The following is a 20,071-nucleotide window of genomic DNA, read 5'->3' on the forward strand; positions in this document are numbered from 1 at the left end:
AATTCCATTAGTATTGCGCCAATTATGATCGAGTCTCTTCAACCGAGTCTTCCGCCTCCTTTGCAACCTCTTCATGTACGTCTATGTGTGAATCAACTCTAGCGGCTTCTTCCACAGCCTCCCTTTCTGTCCCTTCATCATCTCCATCTTCCTCTTCATCAGCGGCCTCTTCTACAATGCTTGAGCCTTCCATAGAAACATCAGTTTTTAACCGGCCGCCTTTTCTTTTGGGAATCACGGACAAAAATGCCTGGCCCCAGTCGCCTAGCTCCAACCACTTGAGCATGATCTCGACCACCTGGTTGGTGGTAAGCACCTGGCGGCTCTGCATCACCATGTACTCGCCAATGGGGAGCTTTGCTGTGCGGACTTTGCGCTCACGGGCAATCTTGTAGCACAGTCCCTTTTCGCGGTTCTTGTCGACAATGCCGCCAATAACGTAAGATGTGCCTGGCTCCAGTCGCTCAATTACATATGGTGAGTCTGACGAGAGATAGACCACGTCTGAGCCATACCCCGTCTCGTCGACCTCCGGATCAAGTTCCTCGTCGGGGTTTTCCACATGTATAGCCGGAGCTCCATTCTCGGGGGTCTGCAGAGTGGCAATGACCTTGCCGCCCTCGGGACCGGCCATAACCTCCTTCATCTGCTTGGATGCCTGAACAAAGTCGCCTTCGATAAATGTCACATCCTTCCAGTACTTGAACTGGTCGGCGAAAACAGTCTCGTAGCGCTCGCGCAGCTTGCCCTTCCACGAACTCATGACTAGGTGTGAGCGGAAGCTAGCCTTTTTGTTTTCCGAGTATGAGCGCGTGATTTGACTGCTGAGGGAAATCAGCTCCTTGTCTGCCATGTACTGCTCAAAGTCGCAATCCACTATCAGCGAGATGGGGACTTTGACGGGGCTACGGCGTTGGACCCGGGTGTTAAGCTCGGCGGGGTCGCGCCCCTCGGCAATTGCTTGCGCCACCTGGGCCTGGTGATCATTCCGCCGGCGTTCTTTGCGGAGCTTTTGCTTTACTCGGCGCTGGTGTTTGCGTTCCTCAGCACCTTCCTCCCAGGCAAGTTTGCGCTTGAGTTTCTTCATCTGGTTCTTCGACATGGGAGGAGTGGCGACATCGGTCTCGCCAGCAACGACGGCTGGTTGCTGTCCATCTTGGGGATCGGTGCCGATGGGCTCTGCGGTAACAATGATCTCGGTGTCGTCGGGTTGTTCGGACATGTTCTGTGTTGCGGTGTGGTGCTCAAAAGCGGCCTGCCCTGGTCTCATAAGAGCTGGTCTTTGTTTCGAGGTCCCATAGGTTGTGAATTTTTGAAGGCGGTGAGGAGACTGTCCGGCAAAATAATAAAGGCGGTGACGGCCAATTTTACCCCTTTCGGCTTAGCGTACTCTAGACGCGTTGAGCTGGTCTGCAGAACGCGCTGCCGCCAGGCAGGGAGGCCAAAAAGCTGAGGAGGGTAACTGCAACAACGGCTGCAACGTTTACTGAGTCAGCCAAAGGATAGAATAATTATACAGTCTTCAGCATAAAGACTGGCAGCAAAGTTTGATTTTGCACACAACTAGAACATCAGACCCCATCGACAGTGTCTTATCTCACCACATTAAATATCAACACATTGTCAACATGTCGTCAAGACCAGAGCTCAAGGTAGGACAAGAACGTTACCGAGTAAACAGTTGTACAGCACAACATGGTTGGACGTATCACTGCCCTATCAAAGCTCAAAAAGCCACTTCATCTGCTAACAACAAACTTTCTTCCAGGTTGACGATGAACATGGCTTCATCAAGTTCTTCAAATCCCTCCCCGAAAGTGACGATGAAACCATCCGCATTTTCGACCGAAGCGACTTCTACACCGCCCATGGCCCCAACGCCATCTTCATTGCTAAGACGGTCTACAAATCAACGTCGGTCATACGTCAGCTTGGCCGTTCCGATGAATCTGGCTTGCCTTCTGTGACACTCTCCCAGACAGTCTATCGTCAGTTCCTCCGGGAAGCGCTATTCAAGCTCGGCAAGAGAATCGAGATCTGGGCATCTCCAAATGGTCGTATGAACTGGAAGATGGTCAAACAGGCCTCTCCGGGAAATCTGCAAGACGTCGAGGATGAGATTCAGGGCCAGTTTGAAGCGGCGCCTATGCTCATGGCCGTAAAAATCTCAATCAAGGCGGACCAGAGGTCCGTAGGTGTCTGCTTTGCAGACGCTACTGTTCGGGAACTGGGCGTCAGTGAATTTCTCGACAACGATTTATACTCGAACCTAGAATCCTTGATTATCCAGCTTGGCGTTAAAGAATGTCTAGTTCAAGCGGAAAAAGGTGAAGACAAAGACCCTGAATTAAAAAAGGTGCGGCAGATCATCGACAACTGTGGCGCCGCCATTTCTGAGAGACCCAATTCGGAGTTTGGCGTCAAAGATATCGAGCAGGACTTGGCAAGACTGCTCAAAGACGAGAGAGCTGTTTCCACCTTGCCGCAGACCGAACTTAAACTTGCTATGGGCTCAGCTGCAGCCTTGATAAAGTACATTGGCGCTCTTCAGGACCCTGCCAACTTTGGCCAATTCCATTTATATCAGCATGACTTGGCACATTACATGAAGCTTGATGCTGCTGCTCTCAAGGCCTTGAACCTTATGCCTGGAGTGCGCGATGGCGTTAAATCAATGAGTGTTTTTGGCCTCTTGAATCACTGCAAAACGACTGCCGGAAGTAGGCTGTTGGCACAGTGGTTGAAACAGCCCTTGATGGATAAAGCCGAAATTGAGAAAAGACAGCAACTGGTTGACGCATTCTTCAGTGACACAGAGCTACGTCAAACCATGCAGGAAGAACATTTACGTTCGGTTCCCGATATCTCTCGACTAGCAAAGCGTTTTCAGAAAGGCAAAGCTAACCTAGAAGATGTGGTGCGAGCATACCAAGTGGTCATTCGTCTCCCTGGATTTATTGGCACTCTTGATGGTGTCATGGACGATGGTCATCGCGAACCTCTAGAAGTTGCCTATACCAATGAGATGAGGGAGCTGTCTAACGGCCTGTCGAAGCTACAAGATTTGGTGGAAACTACAATTGACCTTGATGCTCTCGACAATCATGAGTTTATTATCAAGGCTCAGTTCGACGAAAAGCTCAAAGTTATCCGCCAGAAGCTAGACAGGACTCGCCGCGAGATGGATGCTGAGTTCCACAGCTCTGCACGCGATCTTGGTCAGGAACGTGAGAAGAAGATCTTCATGGAAAACCACAAGGTACATGGCTGGTGTATGCGCCTCACCCGTCAAGAAGCCGGTTGCATCCGCAACAATAAGGATTATCAAGAATGCTCGACTCAGAAGAACGGTGTCTACTTTACCACCAAGACCTTGCAAAAGCTGCGCCGTGATCATGACCAACTTACGCACCAGTACAACCAGCAACAGAATGGCCTGGCTGCTGAGGTTGTCAAGGTTGCCGCTTCGTACTGCCCTGTTCTTACCCGGCTGGCAAGCGTTCTGTCGCACTTGGATGTTATTGTTTCTTTGGCCCATTGTGCAGTACATGCACCTACGGCGTACACTCGGCCTGTCATCCACGAGCGGGGTCAGGGCTCAACCATTTTGCGTGAATCGCGCCACCCTTGTCTTGAAATGCAGGACGACGTGCAGTTCATCACCAACGATATTGAACTGACTCGTGATAAGTCGGCCTTTTTGATCATCACCGGTCCCAACATGGGCGGTAAATCAACTTACATTCGCCAGGTCGGTGTCATTACACTTATGGCGCAGATTGGCTCCTTTGTGCCTTGCTCAGAGGCCGAGGTTAGCATCTTTGACTCTATCCTGGCCCGCGTTGGTGCCAGTGATTCGCAGCTCAAGGGCGTGTCGACCTTCATGGCTGAAATGCTCGAGACTGCCAATATTCTCAAGTCTGCGACTTCTGACTCGCTAATCATTATTGACGAGCTGGGCCGTGGCACATCTACCTATGACGGTTTCGGTCTTGCCTGGGCCATATCAGAACACATTGTCAAAGAGATTGGATGCTTTGCTCTTTTCGCCACTCATTTCCATGAACTAACGGCCCTGGCCGACAGCCATCCCCAAGTCCGAAACCTCCATGTGACGGCTCACATCAGCGGTATCGGCAAGGAGAGCAACGAAAAGCGCGAGGTTACACTTCTGTACAAGGTGGAGGAGGGCGTGTGTGACCAGAGCTTCGGCATCCATGTTGCCGAGCTGGTGCGCTTCCCGGACAAGGTTGTACGCATGGCCAAGCGCAAAGCCGATGAACTGGAGGACTTTTCTGCCAAGCATGAAGACCTCGGCATCCAATATTCCAACGACGACGTGGCTCAGGGCAGTGAGATGCTCAAGAAGCTGCTGCTGCAGTGGAAGAAGGATGTTGAAGGGGGTAATCTGTCTCAAGCCGAGATGATAGCCAAGATGAAGGACCTGGTCATGAAGGATAAGGATCTGCTGGCGAACCCCTTCTTCCAAGCCGTAAAGGCCCTTTAATAATTCGATGGTTATCTATCTGCAAGAGATTTTATAGCGACATATACATAGATGTTTGTCTATAGGTTTATGCACATAACTACCAGTAGCAGTAGTGTGGAGAATAGTACATGATGCATGATAATTGACGGTTTGATGTTGAACAAAAATGGTATATTCGATTCTGCTTCTTTGACTGTTACTGTGTTACTGAGTTTACTGCTGATACTGGTAGGCATACGGGCTCTTGAGATATGAAACGAAACAAAAAAAAAAGTGGCAAGACTCGAAGACTGCCAAGGTTAAAAAAAGGTCCGAGCCGCCCTTGCTGAACTGCGATGCAAGCCACAGAGAGACTCATTAGAGAGGGAGTAACTTGTGACAGCTTGAGAACAAGCAAATGTTGGCATGGGAATCCTTATTCTCCTGTCTGGTCCAGGGATTTGATTTCATGTGTTTGATGTGTTGAGATGGGCACCTGGTAGAGGTGGCTGTCAAATGGCCTGAAGAGAAGAAGAAGCAGAAGCTTCATGTTAGCCGACGGCCCTCGTAATAGAAATTGGGGGAGGTAAATGAGAATGGGTCAAAAGTGGACATCAGATATATGTGATAGAATAAAAAAGTGAGTGTGGAAACATATTAAGATTCATAAACAGCCTCTATTGGTCATCATATCCACTTATGGGTATGGGGCATCTTGTGATGGGATAAAAGGGTAGAACTTACAGAGATTCCATCTCACTGTGAGTGAGAGGGCCCCGAGACCATGTTGAAGCCCAGAAACTCAACTCACAAGATGTGCTTGCACACAAAGGTGAATATACGAGACAGTTGGACAAGGCTTAGTCAACAGTAGCCTTGACGGGGTTAATGTCAAAGCCATATTTTTCCTTTAGGCGCTCACGTCTACGCTCTTCGTATCCAGGGGGACGGATTCCACGACCCTCGCCAATCTCGGCAATGGTTTCCTCGATCGGTCTACGGCGGTTGGCTCTGATCTGTTCCTTGCGGTCGAGCTCGGCGTTCTCGTCAAAGTTGCGGAACCCGCCTATCCGGCCACCGGTAAAGACGAAGATGCCTGCAAAGCCGGCGTAGAAAGCAGCGTAGCCGAGAACAACGGGGAATCGCTTGGCTATGAAAAGGGAGAGTTAGTGTATGGTGGTCATGGGGGATGCCCAAAATGCGTGTAATGGGAACTCACAAGGAAGACCAAAAATGGCGCCAGCCAAGCCGGCACCAGTGGCAGCACTAATGTAGTCCTCTTTACCGCGAACATTAGCCATTGCAGCGCTGCCGAAACCCAAGCCAGCGGCAGTGAACGCCATGTGGGGGATGTTTCTGCCGTGGCGGGTGAAGACGGTCGAGAAGGTGGCGTTCTTGGTGTCGAATGAGTTCTTGAGGGCCGCGGCAGTAAAGCCGATAATTGAGCCAACACCGGCCAGTCGAAGACTGTAATCAAGTGCATCGACGGGCTTGTAGGGGGTTTCACCCTGTTCCTGGTGTTCCTGAGGAGACATTTCTGCCTATCTCGGGTCGGGCGACGTCTGTTGGGCTGTCAAAGAGGTCTAGAGGATGGAATTGCCTCAGACCAGCTGATAGCCTTCCCTCGACGAGCAGAAGAAGAGAAGGAAACGAGAACAGAGAAAGGCAGAGAGGGCGGGCGGAGCGCGAGGCCTTTATGGAGAGAGGGGATCAGTCGGAAAGGCTAGCAAAGGTGATTCTTATGCTAGGATTGTAGCAAACGCCAGACCCGCGAGAAAAGCTTGCAAAGGATTGGATGATAGCGCGTCACGTGACCGAAAAGCACGGTCTACGTCAAGGGAATTGGCCAATGGGAAGCTGGATATTTGGCTAGCGGTGGGCCGGTCTCCACCTATAGCATCCGTTATATGCTACGTCTTGAGTTCGCGAGCGCCACACCAAGTTGGCGGATGCGCCACAGAGCAAGCCAGAAGACCAGGTCAAGAGCTTGGACAAGGTGGTAACTTGGAGCTTGTAGCTAGCATGGTGGGGTGTCCGTTGATTATAAGGGTTGTGGATATGGATGTCAGGGTTGAGACAGTCTCAGAGATCTGATAATGTAGTAGGTGTGTTAGGTAGGTGCTTAGTCATAGATACACTTGCTGTACCTGCACCTTGGCAGCTGTGTATACGCCTCTATATTCTAGGTCCGCCCAGCCTTTCTGGCGTCTCGTACCCCAAGCCCGAGCCTTGGTTGGCTGTGACATCACGGCGCTTCAGCCTTTGTAGATTTTGTTTGATCACCAGCCATCAGGCTAGCTCTTCCGGACTTGACTTCTGCGTGCATGACTACTATTCGTGGCGCCTGAATTTTTATCCAGCCTGCCGAGGGCCAGTCAAGTGCAGGTACATATCATATGTACTCCAGCCAAAAGAAAAGCCGTGTGCTACAAGTGCATCCATGCCAGCATCTCCATACCTACACAACAACTAGCTAACTAGTATAGCACAACATATCTTTTGACATCATAGCGGGGTGTCCTGTGGTTGCCACCCATCGCTTCAGTCTCAGCCTTGCCACTGTGCAACGTCATTTTAATTTGTTTTTTTCTGCTTCAAACACCTGCTGCCTCTCCATCAAGCTAGCCTGCTGGACACTCTGCCCTCAAAGGTATTTATATGCCGCCTTTCGCTGTCGCCCGCCTGCGAGCTCTGTCTGTCCTGTCTTTCTCTATCAACCCCCCCCCCATGCTTACTCTCCCAACAGCGACAGTTTCAGAAGCAAAAGGCCTTCCCGCACAATAGCCGCTGCAATCCAACCCAGGCATCCACCTCTCTTTCGCCGACCCCAGATTCGCAGGCTTAAACTACTACGCCTACACTCAAGCTCACACTCGCATCCATTAATTGTCCATCCTTCATTTCCCTTATCCATCTCCCAAAATGAGCTTAGACGGGCTTCCTGGCCAAGTCCAAGAGACCGTCAACGGCGACCTGCCAGTTCCCTATGGTAAGCTCGATCGATATATCCAACCAGACCTCCTGCTTTGGGCCGCTTGCTGTCCGTGAACTCTCTAACCCGCATCCTCCAGCCCGCTCTGCCCCCCTTCTCATTCACGATCTCCTCGACCACAACATCGGCCCAGAATGGCCAGAGTTCATGAGCCTCGACACCGAAAACACCATCTGGTCTAAAGCATATGGGACTCATGATCTTTCCGACTTCTTGGTGGCTCCCGGAGGCCGCAAGCGCCTTCAAACAAAGCACATACTGCTGCAGAGTGGCTCACAAAACGGCAGCCTAGACTCCGAGACCTTGTTCAACTCGTCGTGCTGTCTACATTGCTGCCATCACTTCCTTGTCCGCATAATCAAGCCTCACGGGGATCAGTCACCATGCAAGTGCCCCGGAAGAACGCTCTCCGAGGGCTTCCACCAGCTGGCCTTTTGGTGCTCATACACCGAAGCAGAGGTCCAACAAATAACATCAGACCGCTACCGCCTCATTACTGGCGCCCGCTACCGATGCACATCCGACAACTGCGGGGTTGTCGTGGAAATCGAAGTCTCAGAACCGCGCATTGGTGCCGAATGGATCCAGAAGCTGACCGACAAGGACCGCATCATGAAGAACCTTCGGAATGCAATCAACGACGACCCGGAACGCTTCGCCGATGCACAAGAGTCGTGGGTTGACGCTGGTCTAGCCCAGTTGTTCACATACGCCAAGGACCTAGTCACAAAACCAGAGGTCAAGAGGCTAACAAAGCGTAACAAGCGCTTCGTTGTTGTCATGGGACCCGAGATGTATGATTTATTTCGCTCCATTGGCTACACAGATATCATCGAGGAAAAGGATGGCATAACTGAAGAATGTTTTATGCCCACGGCTCCGGAGCCCATGCGTCCAGTAACACAACCCGGGTCATATCGCGCCTATATCGAGGACATCCAAGTTGAGCTTGAGTGCTTGATGCGACAGCTGAGAATGAAGAACGGCGACTTTTCGATGCTTGCACAGCGCCTTTCCATCCGGAATATCGAGGATCTCCTCGACTGCGATGGCTACACCTTTATTGAAGGCCGACCAAAGCTCAACTGGCCATTCCGTTTTCTGGGTGCGCTGCCCAACTTTTCAACTCGCCTTCTCGAAGATACCTACAACCGTCACTGCAAATTCGACCCCGCAAACAAGGACTGCTACACAGATGCGCTGTTTTCCATCGCACGCGATTCTGCCAACGGCCATGGTGCTGAGTTTGACCGCAAAGTCAAAGCCATGGTAAACGTTGAAATGGACTATCTGATTGCGACATGGGATGTACCAGATATTGCAACAGACGATGACATTATCACTGCATTCAAAAAGGCCCTTCGCGATAACCCGTCTCAAGTGGAAACTTCCTTCGAGCTCTTGAAAACCTTTGTGAATCAAGGAAGACGAAGCGCCCGCCTGCAAAAGATTCTCGAGCACCGGATGCCCCCTTCACTTGCGGCTGATGTTCTTGGGATGCAACCCAACGACGATATTGCCACAGTAATCAAGCAAGCTCGGAGCCGCATGAATATTATCAAAAAGGATATTGTTGCCCGGGCGCTTCTTGCAATTGCCCGGGAACGTAAAGATGTCCAGCTCTTGCGCGAATCCAAACGCATCCAACAAGGAGCTCCTCCTCCTCTCTGGCCGGTTGGTCTTGAGAACATTGGCAACACTTGTTATCTCAACAGTATTTTACAGTATCTTTATACTCTTGTTCCAATTCAAAAGCTGGTGGAAAGCTACCACAACATGGAACTCAATGAGCAGGATGTGTCTGATCGACGTATTGGTGCAAGCAAATCAAAAGTGAGCCTTTTAGATTTACTGGTATCGAAAGAATGTATGTGTTTTCTTTTCGTTTTGTTCCCTTGAGACAAGAAAGTTACTAACTTTGTTCATAGTTGTTAATGAGCTCAACAAACTTTTCGTTGAACTCCAGACAGTCCCGGTTGGGCCTACTCAACCCACACAGATACTAGCCAATACTGTGCTCTTGACGGATACACAGCTACAAACAGCTCCAAATGACAGTAATGCCAACTTCACAATCACTAACCAACCCTCCATGCCAGAGGAGTCTGAAAGCTTTGGCGACATCTTCATGGCCGATGTTCCCTTGATTTCACCAACGCCACAGGGAACTGTTTCTCTTTCTGATATAAATCCGATTCCTGGGGGTACACTCACTCCACCTCCCGAGTTAAAGCCCATTGATCTCACTAGCAACGTTAGTTCGGAGACTTTGATGGGAGATGAAGATATCACCATGGTCATGGATCCTCCAGTCACTAAACCTACCACATGTGCATCCCAGTCGAATGTTGAAACAGACTCTGCAGCTGCTACAACATGTATAGCCTCAGTGACAAATAGCAGCAAATCTCTTGACCGTGGAGCTGTCCAAAAATCTCTGAAATCAAAACATGAGTTTTCCATGCAACAACAGGATGTCGAGGAGATTTTCGGTCGCATTATTGACCGTATGCAAGCCGGAATTTCCAGCACAGGCTCAGTCTATGACGATATCCAGAATGACTTTGTCATGCAGACATTCTTCTTTCGTATGGTTACCTACACTATCAAGAAAAATGAAGAGGGCCAAGAGCTTCCGGCAAAACGAGAGGCGCCAGAATTCTATCGATACATCACAGCATTCCCGGCTCAATCAAACTCTTGCACTTTGTATGAGGCATTGGATAGAACGTTTGATCGCGACGAAATCGAAGGTGCCGAGTCAATTTCTCGGTACACGGCCATTCTCGATGACCCTCCGCCCGTTCTCCATATCCTAGTCCAACGAACGCAGGATAATGGCCAAAAGAACTACAACCCAGTCATAATCGATGACTTCCTTGATCTTGACCGCTACATGGATGCTCCCGAAGGGTCCGATTTGATGGAACGGCGAAAAATGGGATGGGCCATGCGCAAACGCCTGCGATTATTGGACCCCGAAGCATATGGAAATATCCGTCAAAAACTTCCGACCCTCAATCTTGGATCAACCTTCAGAGACGAGCGGATGGTTGAATCAGAAGTGTACTCGGATGCTGACTTGGTCGGCGATAAGCAACAGCTCTGTCAATACGCCTGCGAACAAGACGGGGTTTCTTGGAATGACTATACCCTGGCTCAAAAAGAACACGAGACCTTTACATTTTCTGAGCAAATGGATGGGTTAAATGAGGGAGCTGATCGTATTTATGATCATACCGATGCTACAGCCATGTACAATCTCCTTGAGGGAGAGAAAACACGACTCAACAACCAATGCCAAGGTCTTTTCAAGGAGATGAATAAGCGCCGGTACCGCCTTCATTCTGTTTTCTGCCACAGTGGACGGCAAAGCGGTGGCCATTACTGGGTTTGGATTCATGACTTCAAAGCTGGCGTGTGGCGCAAGTACAACGATACCTGCATCGAGGAGCACGTTGACATTCTACCAGAGCTCAACCAGGGAAGTGATCCCTACTACCTGTGCTACATTCTTGACGAAATGGTCGAATCTTTTGTCAACATGCCGCAGAGAAAGCCTCGCGATGATGACGGCGTTGATGATGGGATTGATTTCAATCTTCTAGACAATGAGGCCTAGGAGGCTGGCAATATGGACCTCAACTTGAGCGCAAACTGGGGCCTTGAAGGAAATATGGCTTCCTCGAATATGCCTCTGCGAGCCGGTGCGGAAGTGGCATTCGGGTTACGTCTGAACTCCTTGTTCACGAAGGAGTCATCCCACTCACTACAGTATTCTACCTTGTCAGATGAGACGATTTTTGACAATACCCATCTCTGCGAGGCCTTCTCGGAAAGCAGCGCGGGCCATGTCAGTCTCAACAAGTACGGAGACGGTGGATTCGATGATGAATATACCACCAGGCACGGTGCGACCAGTTCTGTCATCTATCAAAGCGATCCCTCCACTGCGGCCAAGTAGAAATGGGGCGTGAAAGGAAAACGCGTGGCATCATTGGTAGCTACATCGATGCGGCTGTTGTGTGGATACAACAAGCAAGCTCCGGGGCAGAGGACAGAATAAGGGAAGGCAGCATTGTGTTTGTGTGCATTGATGAGAATATGGTTAGCCATGGTGTTGATGAGATCAGGTATTGATAACTACGTCCAAGGGTTGTATGCAAGGGTTATCTTTTATTGGAACGAAATAGTCAGGAACGGTCTTCCGGGGCAAGGCGAAGCGCTTCAGTGGTGATTATTTCCAGACAGTAGAAAAAAACGCATCAAAACCTCACGAAAAAATACAAAAAAAAGCGCGACACCTTGTCTTTAGTTGGCTCAATGGGCTCATCAGGGCGCAAGTAAACAGCATGATCGGGCCTTTTTTTCCTGTCTTTTCTCCAGCCAAGCCCAGAGCTGATGCCGTTTTCAACCGCATGTACGCCGTGGGATGGCCTCCGGTTTGTACCGGCCTGTGTCCCGATTAGGCATAGCGCAAAAAACTTTCCTGGCGGCCAATCAGAGCGGCGCAGGCAGAGCCAACACGGCCAAAAAATTGCAGGTGCGGTTGCTCCTTCCTTGGCTGGGCAGGGCACCAGGAGGGCCACAAAAATGCCGCTAAACACCAGCGCACGCTGTAGCCCCTCCGCTAGGCGGCTAGACTTTACAGGACGTCGGGCCTGGAGACTGCCGGGAAGCGCTGTTGCTACAGGACTTGCAGCGGCTAGATGGGGGGCCCAGAGGCGTTGCAGCGATCGCAAACAGGCGCTGTAGCCCCTGTGGCTAGCACGCTATCTCCGCCTCGCCCTTCCTTTCTGGTCAAGCCCCCCCCCCCAACAGCAACACCGCGCAAGCAAGTGCCTCAACTTGCCGTAGCCCCCTCACATTTCAGGCCACTTTTCTGGCTCTGATGGCCCGGCAGGCTCTTATTTCGGTCTCCATAATCTTCCTACTGTATGTACTGATCTATTTTTTTACTGCTATCAGATCCATCATTTTTCCCTCCCTCTTTTTTTCCTTCTTCTTGTCTTTTGTGCCTTGTGCTTGCAATTCCTCCTCCTCACCCCATCGCAGGTCCGATTTCGCCGTGATTCTGCTGCTTGCTCTTTCACAACAAAAAGCAAATTAAAAGCCGGAGTCTTGTTTTTTTTATTTCCCAAAAATCTTTCTTTTTTTTACCTCTCGCACCCCCCGCGTGCCCTCTCGATCTTCCGCCCTCCCAACACCAAAAACACCTCGTCCAACATGATTTCCAACATTCTCCGGAGGCACGTTGCCCAGCCGTCGGTGCTCCGTTCGGCCCTCGTCCGCTGCTATGCTTCCTTCCCCCCCCACAGCGTCATCAAGATGCCCGCCCTGTCGCCCACCATGACCTCGGGCGGTATCGGTGCCTGGGCCAAGAAGGCCGGTGACTCGATCGAGCCCGGTGATGTCCTGGTTGAGATTGAGACCGACAAGGCCCAAATGGACTTTGAGTTCCAGGAGGAGGGTGTCATCGCCAAGATTCTGATCGATACCGGTGCCAAGGACATCTCTGTTGGCAAGGTACGTCGTCCTCTGCTCGCAATTGGCCATATCAAGCCATGGCTGGTGGCGCTGTTTTCACCCATCACCGCTGTGCTGAGACGAATATGGACCGGGTGTTATTCCTTGGCCGTGTAAATGGCCTCAGTTCATGACTTGCTAACAATCAATTGCTTTGAAACAGCCCATTGCCATCATGGTCGAGGACGCTTCCAACGTTGCCGCCTTCGAGTCCTTCACTGCCGCCGACCTTGGCGAGGATGCTGCCGCCCCCGCTGCCACCCCCTCGGCCGAGGCTTCGACTCCCGCTGCTTCTTCCTCCTCTTCCGCTCCCATCCCCGAGACTCCCTCTACTCCCGGCCGCCTGCAGACTGCCCTGGAGCGCGAGACCAACATCAACTTTGCTGCCAAGCGCCTGGCTATTGAGTCTGGTGTCGATGTTACCACCCTGAAGGGCTCCGGCCCTGGTGGCCGTATCACCGTTGAGGATGTCAAGAAGGCCAAGGCTGCTCCTGCTGCCGCCTCTGCCGCCGTCTCCTCCTACGTCGACACCCCCGTTTCTGGCATGCGCAAGGCCATTGCCTCTCGTCTGCTCGAGTCGACCAACACCAACCCCGTCTTCTACGTCACCTCCAGCATCTCGGTTTCCAAGCTGCAGAAGCTGCGTGCCGCTCTGAACGCCTCTGCTGAGGGCCGCTACAAGCTGTCAGTCAACGACTTCCTGGTCAAGGCTGTTGGCGTCGCCTCCAAGAAGGTTCCTGCCGCCAACTCTGCCTGGATGGGCGACTCCATCCGTGAGTTCAGCAACGTCGATGTTTCCGTTGCCGTCTCCACTCCCACTGGTCTGATCACTCCCATTGTCACCGGTGTCGAGGCCCGCGGCCTGGAGTCCATCTCCACCACCGTCAAGTCTCTGGCCAAGCGTGCCCGTGACGGCAAGCTCAAGCCCGAGGAGTACCAGGGTGGCACCATCTGCATCTCCAACCTGGGCATGAACGCTGCTGTTGACCAGTTCACCTCCATCATCAACCCTCCCCAGGCTGCCATTCTGGCCGTCGGCACTACCAAGAAGGTTGCTGTCCCCGTCGAAAACGAGGACGGCACCACCGGTGTCGAGTGGGATGACCAGATCAAGGTCACCGCTACCTTTGACCACAAGGTTGTTGACGGTGCCGTTGGTGGCGAGTGGGTCAAGGCCCTGAAGAAGGTCATTGAAAACCCCCTGGAGCTGCTGCTATAAATGCTTTATCGCTCTCCTCCAATCTTGGTTTCTAGTTCTTGGCCTGTTCTCTTTTTCTTTTCCTTAGCTCTCAATTCTCCATGCTTGATACAGTGACGACTCTCTTTCTTGCCGCCTTGTAATTTATATCTTCTCTCCATCTCTCTCCAGTCCTCCCTGCCCCCCATCCCGCCCCATTGATGCATATACTCTTTGACAGGCTCATTTGCACTGCTACTTGTTTCTCTTCAACCCGCCCTCTCCCTAGATTCGCCACTGTATCATGTCATCTAGACTACCTCTTAACAGATGATTCGTGTTCCTTTTGCTTTGCATTAATGTTTGAACCTGTGTGTTGCTTTCTTTGTTAATGCAGAGGTCTGAGGCCCGTTCCTCTCTCTCTCCTTGACTTGACTTTATTTTACATGACTAAGCTACATGAAAAGCATTACACGGCCCGCCGTGAGGCGGACCCGTTCCTCTCTCCATCTATTTTTTTTTCTTAGCGCTTGTAGTTGCAAAAAAAGCCCTTTTGCTTTCTATTTTTCGAGTTGCAAAAGAAAAAGCTTAGGGTAGGAACAAGCGGACTCTTAACCCTAATGAGCACACTGGATGGAGTCAAAAAGGAAATCTCCTCCGGACAGGCTTGAACTGTCAACCTCCTGATTGCTGCTGCTCAGAAGACAAGCGTAACAGTCAGACGCGCTAGCCAATTGCGCCACAGAGGATGTGATCTTGTTGTTGGAAATTGGAAATGTTAGATGAAGTTATAACCGCTGTTCTTGAAAAAGAAAAGGCAACAACACCTTTCAAGAGGCACCTTTGGTGTTTTCAGAGACAAATACGACTTTTTACATTAAATAAATACAATAAACGGATTCCCTGACCTGTCTTCAGTCATTGAAGATGACGGGAGGCAAGGAAAAGCTCGGCGCGTATTTTGAACGCGCTTTTAGGGACGCGGAGCAGGCAACCCTAGCCATGGAGAGAAAAATCGATAGCTACAAGAAAACTATCGAATTCTTCGAGAAGAACGCTGAGGAGCTGGAGAAGCTCTCCAAGGAGATGGACGAACAATTCGTCCCCAAATTGGTGGAATGGGTCGTGAGTTTCCGCGCCAGCGGTCCCAACGCGACCAAGCCAGCAGAGCCGAACCGCAAGGCTGCGGACAAGGCTGTGCCCGGCCCAACCAAGGAGAAGGACACAAAGTCCAACGCGTCCGGAGGCACTGTCTCCCAAATGAGCTACGCTGGAGCTGCGGCTAAGGCAGTCGGGCAACAACAGGAGACGACCCAAAAGCAGAAGTCGAGAAAGGCGACACAGGAGAAGAAAAAGCAGGAGGCCCGCCAAGACTACAGAGTCTTCCTGAGAATGGACCAGGAGCATCAACTGCGCGACCTACACCCTATGGCAGTGCTGGGCGTGGTGAACAAGGCAGCCCCGAAGGGCAGAAAGTTCATACGGGCGAACAAGACGACAACAGGCTTTGCTATCCTCCCGGACAAGGGAGCAGAACTGACAGCAGAGGAACTAGCCGCGGTGGCCAAGACCATGGGAGCCGGCGTGAAAGCCGAAGTCGATGACCCATGGGTATGGGTAGCGCTGAGAGACCAGCAGACCTCGTGGTACGAGCTGAGCACCGAGGGACAGATGGTGCTCGTACCCATGGATGAAGCAAAGGCCAAGCACCACGTGCAGGAGGCTTTCGGCGTGGCCCCGGCTGCGTGCAGCCTCTTGAGAGAGGGACTGAAGGCCACAGTTAGAGCAGCCTTCAAGGCTAGGGAGCTGAGGGGCCGCCCCAAACAGGTGAACTTTATGGGCCAAAAGACAAAGGCTTTCTACAGTGAACCTAGGCAAACGTGGCGCTGCGAGAAGTGTGGACGCCGACATGACAGCAAAGAATGTCGGGAAGAGACAGTGACTTGCACCAGATGCAAGAAGACCGGGCACTCAGTTGCCAAATGCCCCACGGAAACGGCACCCTGGGCGGCCAGAGCTGGCCAAGGAAACATCGCTCTAGAAGCACAAGACCCGGAGGGAGAGGGTCGAAAGCGTAAGCAAGCCAGCGGGGCGGGGGCGGACTCGACAATACGGGGCACAGAAACAGGCCCATCGCCCGCCGAGAAGGAGACGACTGGAAATGCGACAGGAAAGGAGGTCAGAAAGGAAAAAGCGACTCCGGGAACTGACACGACAGCCAACAAGAAGAAGGTAGCGGAGACTACCGACGACATGGAAATCACCGACGCCCCTACTACTCATGAATAGAGAAACCAACAAATTTCTCCTATGGCAGGCGAACCTCGGCAAAGGACGAAATGCACAGGCGGCACTGGCAAGCGCTGCTGTCAAACACCTCCCGCACGTCATATGTGTACAGGAGCCCCATTTCGTACGAGATAAGAACAGACCGAAGACTGTGTCTATAACAGGATACAGGCTATTCGCGCCAACCGATGACTGGATAGAAAGGCCACGCGTTCTCATTTTCTGCAGAGAAGATGTGAAGGCACGTGGACTGCAATGGGAACCTCCACACCCGGACATTCAAAGCCTGGTGGTGGAGACGCAAGGAGGAGAGATACGGATCACCAATGTATACAACGCCCCGAGAGGATCCAAACGCTGCGGTGAGGCAGCAAAAAAATTGATGGAAACAAGACCAAGCCGAAAAGCCATAATAGTGGGTGACTTCAACCTAAGGCATCCAATCTGGGATGGCGAAGCGCCCCCCGAAGGAAGAGAACCGCAGGCACAAGAGCTGGTAGACTGGGTGGAGAGCGGATCTATGGTGGTTCTGAATGACCCCGGGATACCAACACACGCGAGAGGGGGCGTTTTGGACCTTTCAGTGATAGGGTGCGAGCTTTACAGCAAGGTGGGATGGTTTGGGTCACATGACGAGGTGGATGTGGGAAGCGATCACACCTTGTTGGAACTGATGCTGACGAGAGCCCCCGTGACAAAAAACGACCGAGCGAGAATGCGAATTGCACAAGATGGACCAGAAGCGATACTCGACAGAGCAAAGACCGAGAGCACAAGAATTGACCGGTGGTGGACGACCCAAGAAACAGGAAACGTTGACTTGGACAGACTCACTGAGGAAATTTTGACAAGCATCTCCCAGGCAGCTTTGACAAAAGCTAAGAAGAACGGAGGAAGAGACCATCCATGGTGGACCCGTGAGTGCCAGGACAGACACAAAGAAGTACTGGCAGCCAGAAGAGCCCTGGGGAGCACTTCTGCGATCACCCAAGCTGCCCGAGGAGAGTACCTGGCGACCATTAAACGAGCAAAGGCAACCTTCTACAATGGCAAGATAAACGGAATGGCCCAGACAAAGGAAATCTACAAAGCCGTGGGCTGGACAGGAAGCACCACGCGCACCGAGTTACCGGCGGTCCGCACAACTGAGGGGACGCTGGCCAGGACGACTGCGGGAAAGGCCGACGCATTGCTGGAAGCGCATGTGAGAAACAGACTGCCGGACGTGGCACCTCCGACGATACCGGAAGACCGCCACCCCTTCACACTGGATCTCACGGTTGAAGAAGTCAAGAGCGCCGTGTTTGCACCGAAGAACACGGTCCCAGGACTAGACGACATTCCTAACCAGGCTCTAAAGCTGGCATGGGAAGGACTGGGAGAACACATCACTAGACTTTTTAGGCTGTGCATCGAAAGAACACATCACCCCAAGCCTTTCAAGACCGCCTGCCTGGTGCCAATTCCAAAGCCAGGTAAGGCCGACAAGAACAACCCGAGGTCGTTTAGACTAATCTCACTGCTCCCCACGCTTGGGAAAGCTCTAGAAAGATTGATGGCAAGAAGACTAGCGAGGGAGGCCCTTGAAAGAGGTGTGATACACCCTTACTACGCTGGAGCGGTGCCGCAACGAGCAGCGGCGGACCTGACCCTATCCTTGGTGACGGAGGTTAGACACGCATGGAAACAGAAACAGGTGGCATCGATGCTCACGTTTGACGTCAAGGGCGCGTTCGATGCGGTCACGCCAAACAGAATGGTGAAAAGGCTTGTGGAACAGAAGTGGCCAGCAATTTACTGTGGATGGGTCAAATCATTTTTGGAAAACAGAACAGCGAGGATGAGGATAGACGATGAGGTGTCGCCAGCAGAGATGCTCCCAGGGACTCTGCCTCAGGGATCGCCAGTCTCACCGGTGCTCTTCATGCTTTTCATGTGTCCCCTATACCGCATTCAGATGCTCAGAGGATATGCAGATGACGGGTGTCTGTTGGCGACGGGCCGGAACCTGCAGGAGACTACCAGAACCTTGGAGCGGGATCTACAGGGTGTGGAGAATTGGTGCCAAGCGAACGGACTCAGTCTGGACCAGGGAAAGACGGCACTGATACACTTCCACAAGAAGGGAACAGAAGGGCCAGCAGCAAAGATGGCAGACGGATCCCAAGTCATACCCACGCCGAATGGGGACGCCCTACGATGGCTGGGGGTACACTTCGACAAGAAACTCACGTTCAAAGGGCACACGGAAGTGATGATGAGGAAAGCTCGCAAGGCCGCTGATGCGATGCGGATTCTGGCAGGGTGCTACAAGGGAGCAGAAGTCCAGGCGATGGTGAACGCGACAAGAGCATGCGTGATCTCAAACCTGACTTACGCGGCAGCCACTTGGTGGCCAGCCCCTCGAGGAAACATGTCAGATGACAAGCGCATGAAGACCATCACCGGGAAAATGGACGTGGTAGCCAGGGCCGCATACCGAGCAGCCGCGCCCGCCTACAGGACAACGCCAGTGGACCTGGTACACCACGCCGTCGGGGCCCCGCCGATCACGGTGATCCTTGACGACATTATCAGAGCTGAGGCTATCAGGAGAGCCAAGTACAAGCACGGAGTGCATATCCCTGACGCCTTCGACGGATGGACGGATTGGATACTGGGCACACTACTGAATAGGTACACGAAGCTCAACTGCTGGGCCAGATATGGCGGTGCTCCCGCCCCTGAGGAAAGAAGGACGGCCTACGGCTCGAAGCTGGAGGAAGCAGAAAGACACACCCAGGAGATCACAGACGAAAGCTCACCAATTCTGTGGGAGTACTCAGATGGGTCCAAGGACTCCAAAGGTTACGCCGGCTCAGGATGGGCTTTGATCAAGCAAGGGCAAGAACTAGCCACGGGCAAACTACATCTAGGGGTCGGGGCAGAGGTTGCGGATGCGGAGGCGATCGCGGCGAGACACGCTGCAGCCGAAGCAGTCAATGCCACTGCAAACACAGCGAACATCAAAATCGTCATCTGCCTAGATAACCGCAGCATAGTGGATAGGCTGAATGCCAGGCTCCCAGTTTGGGGCACCTCGCAGGAAGCTATAGACGAAACAAGAGACCTTATGCGGAAGTAGAAAGACGGACACCCAGGCCGAAACTGGGAAGTTAGGTGGGTTCCGGGCCACAGAAGCATCCCGGGAAACGAGTGAGCGGACCAGCTGGCGAAAGAGGCCACTACAGAGGAAACAGCCCAGCCCAACTCATTGTGGACTTTGACTGCACTGAAACGATGGCGCAAGCGGGAGTTCCAAGCAGCGACAGATCGATGGTGGAAAAGCACCGGGCGAAATCTGGAAGCACCGGTCGCATGGAAGGCTACGGCCGGAAAGCACAAGCAAGTCAGCGTCGGTAGAGTCCTCGCGGCTAGGTCGGGGCACGGAGACTTAGACAAGTACAACGTCCGCTTCGAGCACGACACGCCGTTGGGGCCCCGGGCGGCAACGCCTCATCAACCAAGCATAGGCCGGCAGAAAGACCGAGCCATTTTCTGCTTTTTTTTCCTTTGTCTAGTTTTTTGTATTTCGTTATTTGTTTTACTGGGACCTTTGGGGTGACGTTAGGGTCGCTCT

General features: G+C 52.2%; 7 protein-coding genes across 7 annotated transcripts; 5 read left to right on the plus strand and 2 right to left on the minus strand.

The window, feature by feature from the left end:
* Positions 1–22: 22 nt before the first annotated feature.
* On the minus strand, positions 23–1,222 carry BROUX77_007671 (uncharacterized protein; the record flags this gene model as incomplete). Its single annotated transcript, XM_073752791.1, has 1 exon — positions 23–1,222. One exon carries the CDS (start codon positions 1,220–1,222, stop codon positions 23–25), a length of 1,200 nt encoding a protein of 399 aa, XP_073601964.1.
* A 406-nt stretch (positions 1,223–1,628) lies between these two features.
* Positions 1,629–4,507, plus strand: BROUX77_007672 (uncharacterized protein; the record flags this gene model as incomplete). Its single annotated transcript, XM_073752792.1, has 2 exons — positions 1,629–1,652; positions 1,769–4,507. The coding sequence occupies 2 exons, from the start codon at positions 1,629–1,631 to the stop codon at positions 4,505–4,507; spliced, it is 2,763 nt and encodes a 920-aa protein (XP_073601965.1).
* Positions 4,508–5,328: 821 nt separating this feature from the next.
* Positions 5,329–6,003, minus strand: BROUX77_007673 (uncharacterized protein; the record flags this gene model as incomplete). The annotated part of the gene is made up of 2 exons (XM_073752793.1): positions 5,329–5,618; positions 5,688–6,003. 2 exons carry the CDS (start codon positions 6,001–6,003, stop codon positions 5,329–5,331), a joined length of 606 nt encoding a protein of 201 aa, XP_073601966.1.
* A 1,387-nt stretch (positions 6,004–7,390) lies between these two features.
* Positions 7,391–11,082, plus strand: BROUX77_007674 (uncharacterized protein; the record flags this gene model as incomplete). The annotated part of the gene is made up of 3 exons (XM_073752794.1): positions 7,391–7,457; positions 7,540–9,327; positions 9,389–11,082. The coding sequence occupies 3 exons, from the start codon at positions 7,391–7,393 to the stop codon at positions 11,080–11,082; spliced, it is 3,549 nt and encodes a 1,182-aa protein (XP_073601967.1).
* Positions 11,083–12,686: 1,604 nt separating this feature from the next.
* On the plus strand, positions 12,687–14,205 carry BROUX77_007675 (uncharacterized protein; the record flags this gene model as incomplete). Its single annotated transcript, XM_073752795.1, has 2 exons — positions 12,687–12,986; positions 13,150–14,205. The coding sequence occupies 2 exons, from the start codon at positions 12,687–12,689 to the stop codon at positions 14,203–14,205; spliced, it is 1,356 nt and encodes a 451-aa protein (XP_073601968.1).
* An 885-nt stretch (positions 14,206–15,090) lies between these two features.
* Positions 15,091–16,452, plus strand: BROUX77_007676 (uncharacterized protein; the record flags this gene model as incomplete). Its single annotated transcript, XM_073752796.1, has 1 exon — positions 15,091–16,452. The coding sequence occupies one exon, from the start codon at positions 15,091–15,093 to the stop codon at positions 16,450–16,452; it is 1,362 nt and encodes a 453-aa protein (XP_073601969.1).
* Positions 16,453–18,904: 2,452 nt separating this feature from the next.
* Positions 18,905–19,576, plus strand: BROUX77_007677 (uncharacterized protein; the record flags this gene model as incomplete). Its single annotated transcript, XM_073752797.1, has 1 exon — positions 18,905–19,576. The coding sequence occupies one exon, from the start codon at positions 18,905–18,907 to the stop codon at positions 19,574–19,576; it is 672 nt and encodes a 223-aa protein (XP_073601970.1).
* Between the last annotated feature and the right edge of the window lie 495 nt (positions 19,577–20,071).

This window comes from Berkeleyomyces rouxiae (genome assembly GCF_048999995.1).
Source record: "Berkeleyomyces rouxiae strain 22BRR77 chromosome Unknown BrBRR77_ptg000012l, whole genome shotgun sequence".
Classification (NCBI taxonomy): domain Eukaryota; kingdom Fungi; phylum Ascomycota; class Sordariomycetes; order Microascales; family Ceratocystidaceae; genus Berkeleyomyces; species Berkeleyomyces rouxiae.